This window comes from Rousettus aegyptiacus, unplaced genomic scaffold (genome assembly GCF_014176215.1).
Source record: "Rousettus aegyptiacus isolate mRouAeg1 unplaced genomic scaffold, mRouAeg1.p scaffold_m13_p_1, whole genome shotgun sequence".
Lineage (NCBI taxonomy): Eukaryota > Metazoa > Chordata > Mammalia > Chiroptera > Pteropodidae > Rousettus > Rousettus aegyptiacus.
Window position 1 is genome coordinate 179,886,318 of NW_023416284.1, and position 12,863 is coordinate 179,899,180.

Below are 12,863 nucleotides of genomic sequence, written 5' to 3' on the forward strand. Positions count from 1 at the left end.
CCCAGAAGTGATTTGTTTAAAAAGCCCTGGTGAGAGTATTTAGCAAATCTCTTTCCTTCTACCAGCTTATTTTGAAAAGGGTGCCTGCTCTTTTTATTCTGGGGTCCAGTATTCTTTTCTGGCAGTGTTAAGAGAATGGGGAATCAATTTCCTTCTCATACCCTAGCCCCCAGAACTCACCGTAGAAGAGAAATGACTATCCCATGGAGACTACATTGTAATTTTCCAGGAGTGCACAGCTAGGTCTCCAAACCACATTATAGAGTGGATGCCTTTTGCCTTCCTTTCCTTTAAAGAAGAAAATTGAAGCATTGAGTGGTTGAAATGACTTCTGGGTTCCATAGACAAAAACCAATCAGAAGTAAAATCCGGGATTTCTGGGTCACATTAATGAACAGACCTAGTTTATTCTCAGCCTCTCACTCTGGTGTTTCGTAATGATTCGCCTGTAATGAGCCATGAGCTACTTACACTTAGTCATCTCCTGAGAAAGGGGCATTAGAAGGCGGCCGCCCCCGCCTGGCAGCAGGTGATGTCATCCTCCCTGCAGTGGAGACTGCGTTCTCGGGTCCTCGAGAGTGGGCGTGTGGCCCTCAGGCTGTGTTCCTCACCCACGCATCACAAAGGAGCAGGCCTGTGCGGGTTCATGTCTCTGCACACCTGAGAAACAGGTGCTCAATGCACTGCAGAAGCTGAAGCCAGCACGTGAAGAATGGGCTCATGTCCTAAATTTGCTTCAAGTTCTCGTCAGAAGGATAGCTTCGAACAATAGCAGGACCCCGGCAGGAAAGCGGGTGTCAGGTGTGAAAAATAGTTACACTCCATCCCTTCTGCTTTCCGTTTCCCGGGTCTTGCTCTCGTCCAGGTGCTTTCTGAGTCCATTTTCACCGCCTGCACAACTATAGCTCCCTCGTCCCCCCGAAAACGCGCGGGGACAGGGAGGGCGGCGCTGGGATGACAAAGGCTGGGCGCGTGGCAGTGTCAAACTGCGGCGCGGTGGCCGTCCCTCGGCCATGCCAGCCGCTTCCCACCGTCTTCGACCGTTAGGGTGTGGGGAGAGCCGTGTTCTCACTGTTGCCGCTCTTCTCCAAAATGGAAGAAAAAAAGGCGGTCCCGACGCCATGCTCCGCTGTGTGCGGGGACCCAGGAGTCCCCATGTCTCCTCTTGGTGTGGCCTGTGGTTTCTCCTTCCCCATGAATCCTCTCAGCGTTTCCTGCCCCCCCCCCCCCGCAACCAGGTGCCACCTCGAGGGGCTCGTATGCGCCGCCTGCCACCGCCTTCCGCTCTGCCCTGGAAGTCAGCGCAGTCCCTGCTGTTACAAGGAGATGGCCCTTAATCCCTGATCCCTGTTCTTACCCGGCTGGCGTCACGGCCACCCGGCTCCCTGCTCCCTTCTGCCCGGGAAAGGGGCCAGCAGCCCACGCGCCACAGTGCGCGAGACGCAGACGCGCGACGCGCCCGTCCCCGAGGGAGCACGGCCTCCAGTGACGCATTCCGTCCCGGGCTCGAGCCCGCAGGGCCCCGCGCGGCCCGCTTCCCGCCTTCCCCGGGCTCGGGACCGCCCGCGGGCGGCTCTCGAGTGCCGGGATTGCGAACTCTCCCCGGGACCGAGGTTCGGCTCCTTCGGTTCAGGTCCCGATAGGAAACAGCCCTGTGACGGAAGAGAACACATGTGTCCCATCAGAGCGGCCACCCGCCCCAGGCACCAACGACCCCTGACCCCCGATCCCAGAACCACCTGGAAAGGCAGGTGCTCTAAACGCCGCCGAGGGGTCGACTGGCTGAAGTGCCAGCACCTCTGCCCCACCTGCGGCCACCCTGCCCGCTCCTGTGGGCCGCACCCCAGCAGGTCCCTTCCTTGCTTCCAGGGGTGAGCTCACAAGCATTCCCTCTCCCAGCACGCGCCTAACTCCCAGGGGCTTGGGAGAGAGGGCACGACAGACTCTTAAGCCAAGTTTCTTTGCAAACAGCTCCCAGAAAGAGTGGCTTCTCCTGGACACCCTCAGACTAGACCACACCGGCCACTTGGGAACGTCACATCCCGAAGACCCGCTCGGTTCCTGGCGTGAGGATCATAGGCCAGGTCCCGCTCGAAGGTGGCCAGAGCGGCGGAGGCGAAGCCCCGCAGTTCCAGGAGGCCGCTGCTGCAGCTCTGCCCCCCACGGGCTCCTGACGGGGGCACAGGGGGCCGGACCACTCCCCACGCCCCTCCTTTCTTACTGTGGTCTTCATCACGCAAGTCTCTCGAGATGGTGCCTGAGAAACGTGACGTGTCCATGTGGAATAAAGGACTGGTAAATTTGGACTCGAAAACAATTTTTACAAACCAGCCAAGAGAATTTTATAGGGAACTGGAAATAATTAGCTAAAGTCTCCCTAAATGGCACAGCACAAGGATGTGTGGCTTGTGCGTAGTTTCTCCCGCCCCCCCCCCCCCGCAGAAAAAACAAAGGTAAAAATGACCCCAACGACCCGCCCCCATAATAACAGCAAGTTCGGCGCCCCCAGGTGTGGTTCGCCTCCTCCAGCATCCCGAGCCCTCTCCCGCCTCGGCCTGGGCCCTCATTACCCCTCACCTGGTCTTCGGGAGCCTCGTCACTGGTCTTCCTGCTGCCTCGTCCCCCAGTCCACTCTCCGCTCAGCAACCAGAGCAATTTTTTTTTAATTTAAAAAAAAACCTGTTTTTATATCAATCCTCAGCCTTTATATCATTCCTTCGCCCCAGTCTAGATCGAGCGTTTTGTTACATTCCTCCAGAGCACATGTCCCCATTGTACTCACACGTTCATTAGGATGAACATAGAACAGTGCGTGTCCTGTCTACACTGTGGGTGCTGTGGGAGTGTCCGGTGCCTTGTACGGTGCCTGGAACATGGTAGGTCTCAGTATATATAAAATCGCTAATAAATAGGACTGATCTAAGTCCCATCCGAGAGACCGCTCGCCACAAGCAATTTCTCATTCAGCCGAATTCCAGTATGAATTAGAAAGTGTGACTGTGTGCCTGGATTTGACTAAAGGTAATCTCTGGCATCAGCCCTTTTACCCCGTTACTCTCATTCCCCCGAATGGCCAAGGGTCCTGCTTAGCCTCTGCCAAGGGCTCGGCACGGCAGGAAAAATACAGGGATAATCTCAAGACTTGAGAGCCTCGCCAAGGTGTTTTACGTGCAGGGTTGCTAGTTGTTGAGCAAACTTGACCTCCCAAGGCCATTCCTAAAGATTCCAGTTGGGTAACTAGTTATCACAAACACTTACTGAACACCCATTGGATACAGGAGGTCGTAGCTGCTGCTTCACACTCCTCGACTCAGTTCTGCCAGAAAAGACCAAGCTGGAGAGGCGCCAGCTTCCCAAAGGAGACTCTGACACCAAGCAATTCTGCACGTGTAGGTACCGACCACCATGGCCTCGGCATATTGCGTTTGTATGTTTTAAGTCCTTTTCTATTAGGGAAACATACTAACGAATTGGAGTGAAATCTATCTGGGATTTGCTTTAAAATATCCCAACAAGAAAAATGGGAGGGGGAGTATACAAAACAATAATGGCAAAATGTCGATTCCTGAGGCTGGGTGAGGGGTGACGGGTACACAGATGGGGAGTGGGTGAAGGGCTTCGTCACACCAGCCACTACTTCTGAGTGTGTGTGTGTGTGAAAATTTTCATAATGAATGTCTTTAAATGGCCTCAAAATATGTAAAGCAAAAATCGATAGAACTATAAAAATTCACTGACAAATCCACCATTGTGGTGGGCGCTTACCACATGCTTCTTTCAATTATAGACAGATCTAACAATCAAAAACTTTATTTCATGGACACAAACAAAACTTGGCACCCAATAACTAGAAAATACAAAATCTTTTGAAACACACAAAATACGTATAAAATTAATCATATACTAGACCATAAAGCGAGTATCAGCAAGGTTCAGAGGATCAGTATTATACTATGTTCTTGTAACACAATACAATTAAAGTATAACTCAATAATAAAAAGACAAAACTGTTTAAATACTTGAAATATTTAAATTCATTCTAAATAATCCATACTTCAAAGAACTGTGTGATAATGAATCAAAACTGGTGAAATACCATGAAAACAGTACTTGGAAATTAATTTATAGCCTTAAATGCTTATTTTTACATAGGAATAAAAACTGAAAATTAGTAAACAAAGCACACGTCTTCAGACATTGGAAAAATAACAACAGAAAAACTATTTTTTAAAAAAAAGAAAAAAATATAAAGAACAGAATTTGAGGAACATAAAACCAAAAAAAAAAAATGCATTCAACAGAACCAAAGATGCCAAAAGTTCTTGGAAAAGATTGGTGAATTTCACAAATATCTGGCATGATAATATATGTATGTATATGAAGGGAAAAAAGCACAAATAGATGATAATATTATGAATAAAAATGGGACATATCTTTAGATAGATATTTTATTAAAGCTAAGAGAATAGGAATGTCTTGAACAATTGTATGACACTAGATTTGAAAAATTTAGAAATGAAATCATTAGTAAAAAAATCTTTCCAAAAAGAAAATACCAAGCCAAATGGTTTTACTGGTAAGTGCCATCGACTCTCAAGTAACTGATCCCTCCTGTCCTGTACAAACATTTCTAGAAATTAAAAAAAAAAAAAAGGAAACTCTCTTTTTCCACCATGAGGCAAGTACATTGATACCTAAACAAGAAAAAGTCCAAACCAAAAAGAGAAATAACATGTTATCTCAAGTAATACCTGACACATTTTTGTTTTATTTCCCTTTCTCCTTCTAGGAAATTTGTATTTGAACTGATAAATCTTTTATCACCAATATTTAGCCACTTAAGTGTGAACTTCCTTTTTTACGTTAACTCAGAAAAACAGGCGTACCAGTCTAATGTTTAAGATTGCTCTCAGGGTCCCATTTATTTCACCTGTTTAAGTAAGTTATTCTTGGTTTGGCATTTTTTGCACTGTTCTTAGTTTCAAACAAATGGAGAAACAAATTAACCTAAGTTTGTATAGAGATAGAAACAAGTTACCTGTGTGTGTGTGTGTGTGTGTGTGTGTGTGTCTATAGAATGTGTGGGAAGAGACATCATATTTGGACATATTGTTTTAACATTAAAAAGTAATTATTATGACATAACTGTAATGAAATAAAATATACAGAAAAAGAAAAGTAATTATAGTATACTATATGGCTTAGTTGTGCATAACACTTACGCAGTTGTAATATAGGGGTGTGCATGTGTGTGTGATATTTTATCTAGGTTATCTCCTTGTGGTAAAAGAGGTAACAAAGTAGATGAATAGCCCACAATCCTGGAGCCGGAAGACTTACATTGTCCTCTAGGGACGACTGTAGTTTAAAAGGGGCAAATGTCTAGGTTGGAGAGCTAGGAAAGACTTCTCAGAGGATTTTTGTGTCTGGGTATCTTTGAGGTTGATTAATATTTCCCCTAATGATAAGCTCTCTGTACCCAATTATAAAATATTTAAAATATGGCGGGTGCTGGCCTCATAGTCTCTATCTCATTACAGAAAATAAAATCTGCATGTGTGTTAGAGTTCTTCTCTCTGCACCGTATTTTGGGGATCTCCAGTTCCAAGCTCCATTCTTTGTCCTCCTAAGATGATTAAATAAAAATGCTCAAGTTAATGAATTAAAGCTAAAACCTGACTGTGCAAAGTGCAGGGTGATCAGAAGTTACGGGAATATTTGCAAGGTCTGACAGGAGAGCTTGGCTAGGAGACAGAAACTTGTTGTAAAATGTAAGGGGAGGGAGGAAATAAAATATGACCATAAACAATAAAGAGCAAGGAAGAGCAGGTGAAATTAAAGCACAGGTAAAGGTAGCAGACAATGAGGGAAATCTGAGAACGTCTAACGGTGAGTGAGTGGTCATTAGACTCACCTTAGGACCCACATTCTGTAATTTAGATTCAATAGCGTAAGTTGAGCCCCCAAAATGTATATTTGTGAAAGTTTCCCACGATACATCTTAGATCAGTCTTGCATGGAAATCTGTCCAGAATTTACGTGGAAACACGCTGACATCACCTGAAACAACTGTTCTTCCACTGATTATTAGAAAAATTCCCAAGAGGAGAGATGACGTCATCTTTGGGTAAGTCGTCAATGGAAGACATGTTGATTCGGGAGTTTTTATTTTACACACTAGCGCTGAGCTTTGTAGAAGATGAGAAACTCCCTTGCCTAAATATTCCTTTGTCGTTAAAAAAATAATGTTTATTATGAAATAACCATAACGGGTTTGGTTTTAAGCGTTTTTGCGTTAGGCGGGGGAACCTGGGGCGGGGTAGCAGAGCGGTCCGTGAGCTGTCCGTGGTGCTGAACGCGGGAGCCGGCGCCGGCCTTTGACCTTCCCGGCAAGAACGGGCTCGCGGTCCGTCCCCAAGGCCGTTTTCCTTTCCTCTCTCACCTTCAGTGTCTTTTCCTTCCCAGCACGAGCAGTAGCGGGAGTGGCCTTTATATGTTTTGTCCTGGGCGGCGACGACCGGGTGTTGGACTCCCCGCGCCCCTGGGCGGCGGCGCGCGGGCGAGGCACCCTCGGCGGGGCGGCGGGGCGGCGGCGCCGCGACCCCATCCGCGCCCCCCGGGGCCGGCTCCCCGCGTCGTCGCGGCCCCCCCCCCCCCGAGCGCGCCGGCCCCGCCTCGCTCCGCGCGCGCCTCCCCCCGCCTGCTCCTCCGCGTCTCCCGCACCGCCCAGCGCGCCGGCAGCCCCCGGTCCCCGGAGCTGGGGCGCGGGGCGGGAGGCAGAGGGGGCGAAGGGCGCGGAGCGCGGGGCGGGGCGGCGGGGGGCGGGGACGCGGGGCCCCGCGCGAGGGCGGCGGCGGCCGGCGCGGGCATGGACGCCGAGCGCGCTGCCTTCGAGCCCCCGCTCTGCGGCGAGCTCAAGCGCCTGTGCCGGCGGCTGCGGGACGCGTACCGCGAGCTCCAGGAGGACCTCACGCCCTTCAAGGATGACCGCTACTACCGGTAGGCGCGCGCGCCGCGGGGCCGCCGGGCGCGCGGGCCGAAGGGTGCGCGGCCCCGGGCCCTCGCCCCAGCCCTCGCCCCGCGCCGCCCGCGCCCCGCCGCCCGCGTCCCCGCCCTGCTGCGCCCCCGGGCTCGGCGGCGTCCCGCACTTCGCGGCCTCTTCCCCGCGGCGAGCGCCGAGCCCCGGGCAGGGCGGGGAGCGAGAAGCCGGTTCGGGGCTCCAGCTGCGGCACCCGCATTCTGGGGGGTCAAGGGCAGATCCGGGGAGCTGGGGTGAGGAGCTGTTTTTTTATTCCCTAGAAACCTGAACCGGGATTCTCAGATTCCGAGAGAGGGACCCAAGGGCTTTCGCCCCGGCTCGCTCCTCCTCGTGCTCCTTCTCTTCCCGGCCTTCTTCCCCGCCCCCGCCTCTGTCTCCCGCCCCCGCGGTCTCGCTCAGGCCTCGCTCGGTTCTGGTTTGGGGAGACCATCACCCCCTCTCCGGCGGAGGGCGGAGGGTCTTAGCCTCTCCCCTGAGGTCCTCGGGCCACTAGGCCTCGGTGGAAATCTCTGAGGCCCGGTGCTGCTGACGGCCTCAGGGCTGAGCGGTGTCTCGGCGAAGATGTCGTGGGAAGCCGTGCATTAGCGCCGTCCGGGAGCTGCGCGTTTGGGCGTGGGTGTGCATCTCTGTGTCCCTCTCCTCTAGCCAAGGTGAGAACTGTGGGGGCCGCAGGCCCTTGCCATGGGCACCGCCCCTTCCTCCCTGCGCTCCGCCGATCCGATGGGAAGGTATGCCCCTTGCCCATGGCCGGGCTCATCGATGTGATGAAGGGACCTGGAGACTGGAGCCTACACTGATTGTGTCGCTGCTAGCTCTGTGACCTTGAGGAGGTTACCTGCTAACTCTGCCCTTCAAGCTTCCTCATCTGTAAAATGGGAAGCTTGAACCAGAAGGTTTCTGGGAACGTCAAGATTCTAGTTGTGAGTTGCTCATTCTGTGCTTAAGGGTGGCGAGTGTGCTGCATGGCCATCTTCGAAGAGGTCGTCGTCGTTTCTGTACCCCCCGCCCTGTGCGAGGAGCCATATATGCAGGCTCAGGAGAGCAGGTACCAACTTAGCCTCGGACCTTTCCCAAAGCCCCTGGCTCCTCAGGGCCTCATCGGTGGTCTATTACAGAACAGTCTGTTGGTCGCAATTACTGAGTGGTTTTTTAAGAATGTAATTCCAAGATCATATGGGGTAGCTTTTGGATGCACCTCAAAATCTGTGTAATACAGCCTCCTGGGGGACAGTACGGGGGAAACAACCCACAGATAGTTTCTAATCTTATTTTTGATTTATGCTCCCATCCCCTTTCCCACTAATTTCTCCCCATTCTTTTTTTTTTTTTTTCCACGTTTATTTTCTTGGGAACATATCTTTGGCAAAGGAGCAAGTGGATAGTGAAATGGTCTTGTGGCAGGGAAGAGAACAAAGCCACGTCCCCGGTTCATCCACAACTGGATCATCCTTTGTTCACTCACCCATTTATTCTGCTAATAGTTATTGACCATCGCCTATGTTTCTGCTGTTGTTCTAATTAATGGGAATACGGTGGTCAGACAGAGTACCCGCTGTCGTGGAGCTCAGATAACAAACAAGTGGGTACAGATCGCTGTGGGTGCTGGGAGGATGAACCACGCGACACGATGAAGCGTGATCGGGGTGCTGCTTCAGAGAGGGTGGTCAGGAGAAGCTCTCTGAGGTGATGCTTCACTGAGAACTAAAGAATGAGTTGCTCACTAGACAATGAGCTGACAAAGAAATTCCCAGAAGAGGAAGGACAAGCGCAAAGTTCCTGAGGCCATAAAAACAGGGTATGTTCGTGGAACGGACAGAAGACCAGTGTGTCTGGAGACCAGTGGTTAGAGACAGACAGTGCCAGACATTAGAGGGCCTCGAAGGCCAGACCGAGGCATATGGAGGTCACTGAGTTCTGCCGTGAAGCCAGCGAAGGGTTTTAAGTGGACAAAGTGGCATGAGCAGCGTGGCCGCCTGCCCTTCAGCAAGCAGTTGAATCTTTGCTCCAGAAGCAACTCCATTAGCTGAGTTGGATCCGGAAGACAAAGCCACCGTGGCTGGCAGGGGGCAGTGATGAATTCTGCCGCCTGCGATGAATGCGGGATGCTTTACAATATTGTGTGTCAGCGGAGCAGTCAGGCTGAATCGCCGAGACGCCTTTATAGTGGGGCGAGGTTTTAGGTCACTGGACTCTCTTCTGCTGCTCCACTGGGTGTTTACATCAATGGGTTGTACCTTTCCGAATCTCTGTGAAACACTTTTTGGTTTCTAAGTTGGGAAGCCGAGAGTTACAGCTGCTGCATCTGTCTGGCTGGAAGATGAACTTGCTACTATAATTTTTGCTTTTTCTCTCCTTACCATCTTTGTTTCCTCATTAGTGATTTGTGACTAAAATGCACCCGTCCTTTTTATTCCCCCGGAGGACCGGGGACTTGCCTCATGTAGCTGGTAGTTTCCTCGTAACCAGGCCCAGCAAGGAGACAGCCGCGAATGCTCTGTTTTTCAGAGATGCTTGGCGCCTGCATCAGCTGGCACTGCTCTCTGCGTATTAGCTACATAATTTGGCATCACTGAAGAGCGGCAGCTGTGCGATCAAAGGACTCACAGTCGTTTTTACAAAATGAGAGATGACAGTTGCACTGCCTGCTAGGAAAGGGGGAGCCGGCATGGCGTAAGTGAAAAATACAGTAGGCCGGGCATCTGCAGTCCTGGGTTCCAGTCCCAACTCCGCCCTTCACTAGCTCCCCGGCCTTGGGGGAAATCACGATTAGCTTCTACATCAGAAAAATGAAGCCGGGATGTCGTGAGGCTCAAGGGCTTTATGAAGATAACACACAGGTGCTTTCAGCTACAGATGCGGAAAAGCCAAAGCAACATGCCCGAACGACAGTGGAATGGGTCGAGTCGTTGAGCCAGCAGGTTGATGACGTCATTAAGCTTGTTCTTTTTGTCTTGGTAGCAGTTGGCTGTGATTGGCTGCTAGTGGTCATCGGGGCCATTGCTTCTCACACTCGTGGGGGGAAACTGGCCGACTTTCTTTAGCTCTCTAAAAAAGAAAATACTTTGAAGCCCACGGCAAAACTTCCTGAATCTCCACTATAACCCCCACCAAAATGGTAATGATGAGGAAGACAGACATGTTGATGAGAACATGGAAGTCTCGTACCCCACAGATGGGAGGGTGAATTGGTCCCCTCGCTATGGAGACTGTTTGTGGCAGTTTTTCCTAAACTGAACATACACCCTACAGAATGCATACAGATGTCTGTCAATGGACAGGTCCTAAAATGTTCCCAGCAGCACGATTTGTCATACTGCTAGTCTGGAAGCCAGCCTAACACTCATCAACAGTCGAATGGGTAAACCTGGCTTATTCCATAATGGAATATTATACAGCAATAAAAGTAAGCAACTTACAGCTACACACAACAATAAAGATGAGTCTCACACACACATAATGTGAGCACAAGAAGCCAGACACGAGGAATACATATTGTTTGATTCCACGTGGATAAAAAAGTGCAAAACAGGCAAAATGACTCGACAGTGTTAGAAATCAGAATAGTGGTTGCCTTTGAAGGAACAGTGAACGGAAGGGAGCAGAAGAGTGTTTGCCGGGGGCTGGTTACATTTTGCTTCTTGATCTGAGTGCCAGTTACACAGGTGTATTCAGTTTGTGAACATTTATCAAGCTGTACCCATGCGCGTACTTTTCTGTGTGTTTCTTATGCTTCGATAGAAAGCTGAAAAGAAAGCCAGCTCCTGGGTCTCAGCGATGACGTCAGGGCCCTTGCCCTTTCTTGAGCAGGTTCTGGCAAGGGGGTGGAATTAGGCTCCAGGCATAGGTCTCCAAGGGAGGGGCACTCGCGGCTGAACCAAACTAGGTTTCCGTGGGGAACGAGACGTGGAGGATGGATGCCGGGCAGGCGATCAACTGTGTCTATGATGTAAACCGCAAAGGGTTAATGAAACATGAAGGACAGTAAATACGTTCCTTTAGAACTCAGTTCTTGGAGAATTTGTGGTTGGCCATTTTGGTGATCCATACTTTGTGTTTCGCGGTAATACTTCACCTCTGTAAAATACAGGAGCGACGGAACTGGGCTTGCGTTTTCTTGGCTAGTGGAGTGATGCCCCGGGCTGTCCTAACTCAAGAGGCGTCCAGAAGCAGCATTTCATTACTTCAGTGAATTCATGAGGGCCGGGGCTGGCCCTTGGTCTTGCTGACCTATTCCAGCTAGCACACTGAGAGAAGCCTGTTTTCAGCGAAGGCTTTATATTAACCAAGCTCGGCACTAACGTCCTTCATCAGACGCCAGTTTATTTGATTGGCAGATGCAGACCCACAAGGAGGCAGATAACGGTGGGCAGAGCATCAGGGCAGGGGAGCCAGTTAGATCACGGATTCTTAATGCAGACTGATCATCGGAATCACCTTGGGGAGCTTTTAAAAATACAAAGGCTCAGGCCCTACCCTCCAGGATGACCATTTGGCCAGCTGGGGCTGGTCTGGGCTGGAGAACCGTGAGGGGTGAGCGGGATGTTTGAGAATACCAGGCCGAAGGAGCCATTCGTTGGGACTCCCTGTGCCCTACACAAAGTTCAGCAGTTGCAATCAATGACGACCTTGGCTGATTTTCCCTTTTCCACACTTCTAGGTTGACCCAGCTGCCTTTTGAGATTAACACCTCTGGTCAGGTAATGGTCAGGTTTAAAGGTCTGAGAACCATTTTTTCTAATTAAGGCAAATCCGCATAGCTCTCCCCTGACCCGTCCGTGATGATGTTAGTGTTAGCATTTCAGCGGGCTAACTTTTCTCCTTGTGTTCAAGTTATTGGACATGACTCGCTGTAACTCTTGAGTCCCAATGCCCCTCTCTGTCTTGTGTTTCTTTATTTTGGTGGGAGGAAATGATAAATATCCCTGACGAGACCGTGACTTTAGAACCAGCCTCCCTATCACCATCATGTCAAAGGCAAACAAAGAGGTGCATTAACTTACATGCCTGAGAACTTAGAGTCGGGCACTGGCCTGGCTCAGTGAGGGAGTCTGGTGCCAGGTTTTCTATTTGGGACACGACACAGGCCCCAGACACAGGCCAGGTCCAAGGGCCTGAGCCAACACCTGAATCAGGGGCCAGCGAGTTGCGGACGCCAGGACGGTCAGCTCCCTGAGACACATCCACGTCTTCGTGCCTCCCCCCTCACCCTGCCTGCTCCCCAGCCTCCAGCTCCGGGCTCTTCCTCCATCAGTTGTCCCCACTTTTTCTCATGCCTCAGTCTTCCCCTTAGCTCGGACTCCCTCCCATTTGCTTACACCTCTCTGTCCACACAAACTCCCCTCAGCCCCGCCTCCCTCGGGAGCAACGCACCGTCCTCTTCCACACATCCGTCTGGCTTCTCCTCGCCACTGTGGGGTCCGAGCCTGTCCCTGCAGATTGGCTCCCACGCTGTCGGTTTCTTTCTTATTTCATGGGAGTCGCCTAACTCACCCCCACCGGCGACGAACTCAAACCCTTACACACCCGATTGTTTTAAATATGGCCCCAATTAGCATACTTCTAGCCGTTTAGAGTCTGCCTGCTCTGCGGACCCGCGAAGATGTCGCGCCAACACCCGCTAGCCAGCGACGTGACAGCCCTGCGGGCGAACGGGCCCTGGGCTGCGGCCGCCCTTGGCAGCGCTGCGACCCCGACTCCTCGCCCGGCGGCCGCGTGACCGCACGCGTGGGCCGCCCCTGCGATCCCCCGCTCCCCCGGGAATCGCCTGCCCTCTTCCCCTTCTGGGCGGCGGCCGGCCCTGGCCGCTCTCGCCGGAGGTCGTGCC

The 12,863-nt window shown here is 51.3% G+C and overlaps 1 protein-coding gene across 1 annotated transcript in view; it reads left to right on the forward strand.

The window, feature by feature from the left end:
* Window positions 1-6,868: 6,868 nt before the first annotated feature.
* TMEM181 (transmembrane protein 181) overlaps window positions 6,869-12,863 on the forward strand; it is a 52,947-nt gene continuing 46,952 nt past the window's right edge. Inside the window, exon 1 of the mRNA XM_036223281.1 lies at window positions 6,869-6,999. Within this exon, the coding sequence (XP_036079174.1) occupies window positions 6,869-6,999 (131 nt within the window). The remainder of the gene's footprint in view (window positions 7,000-12,863) is intronic.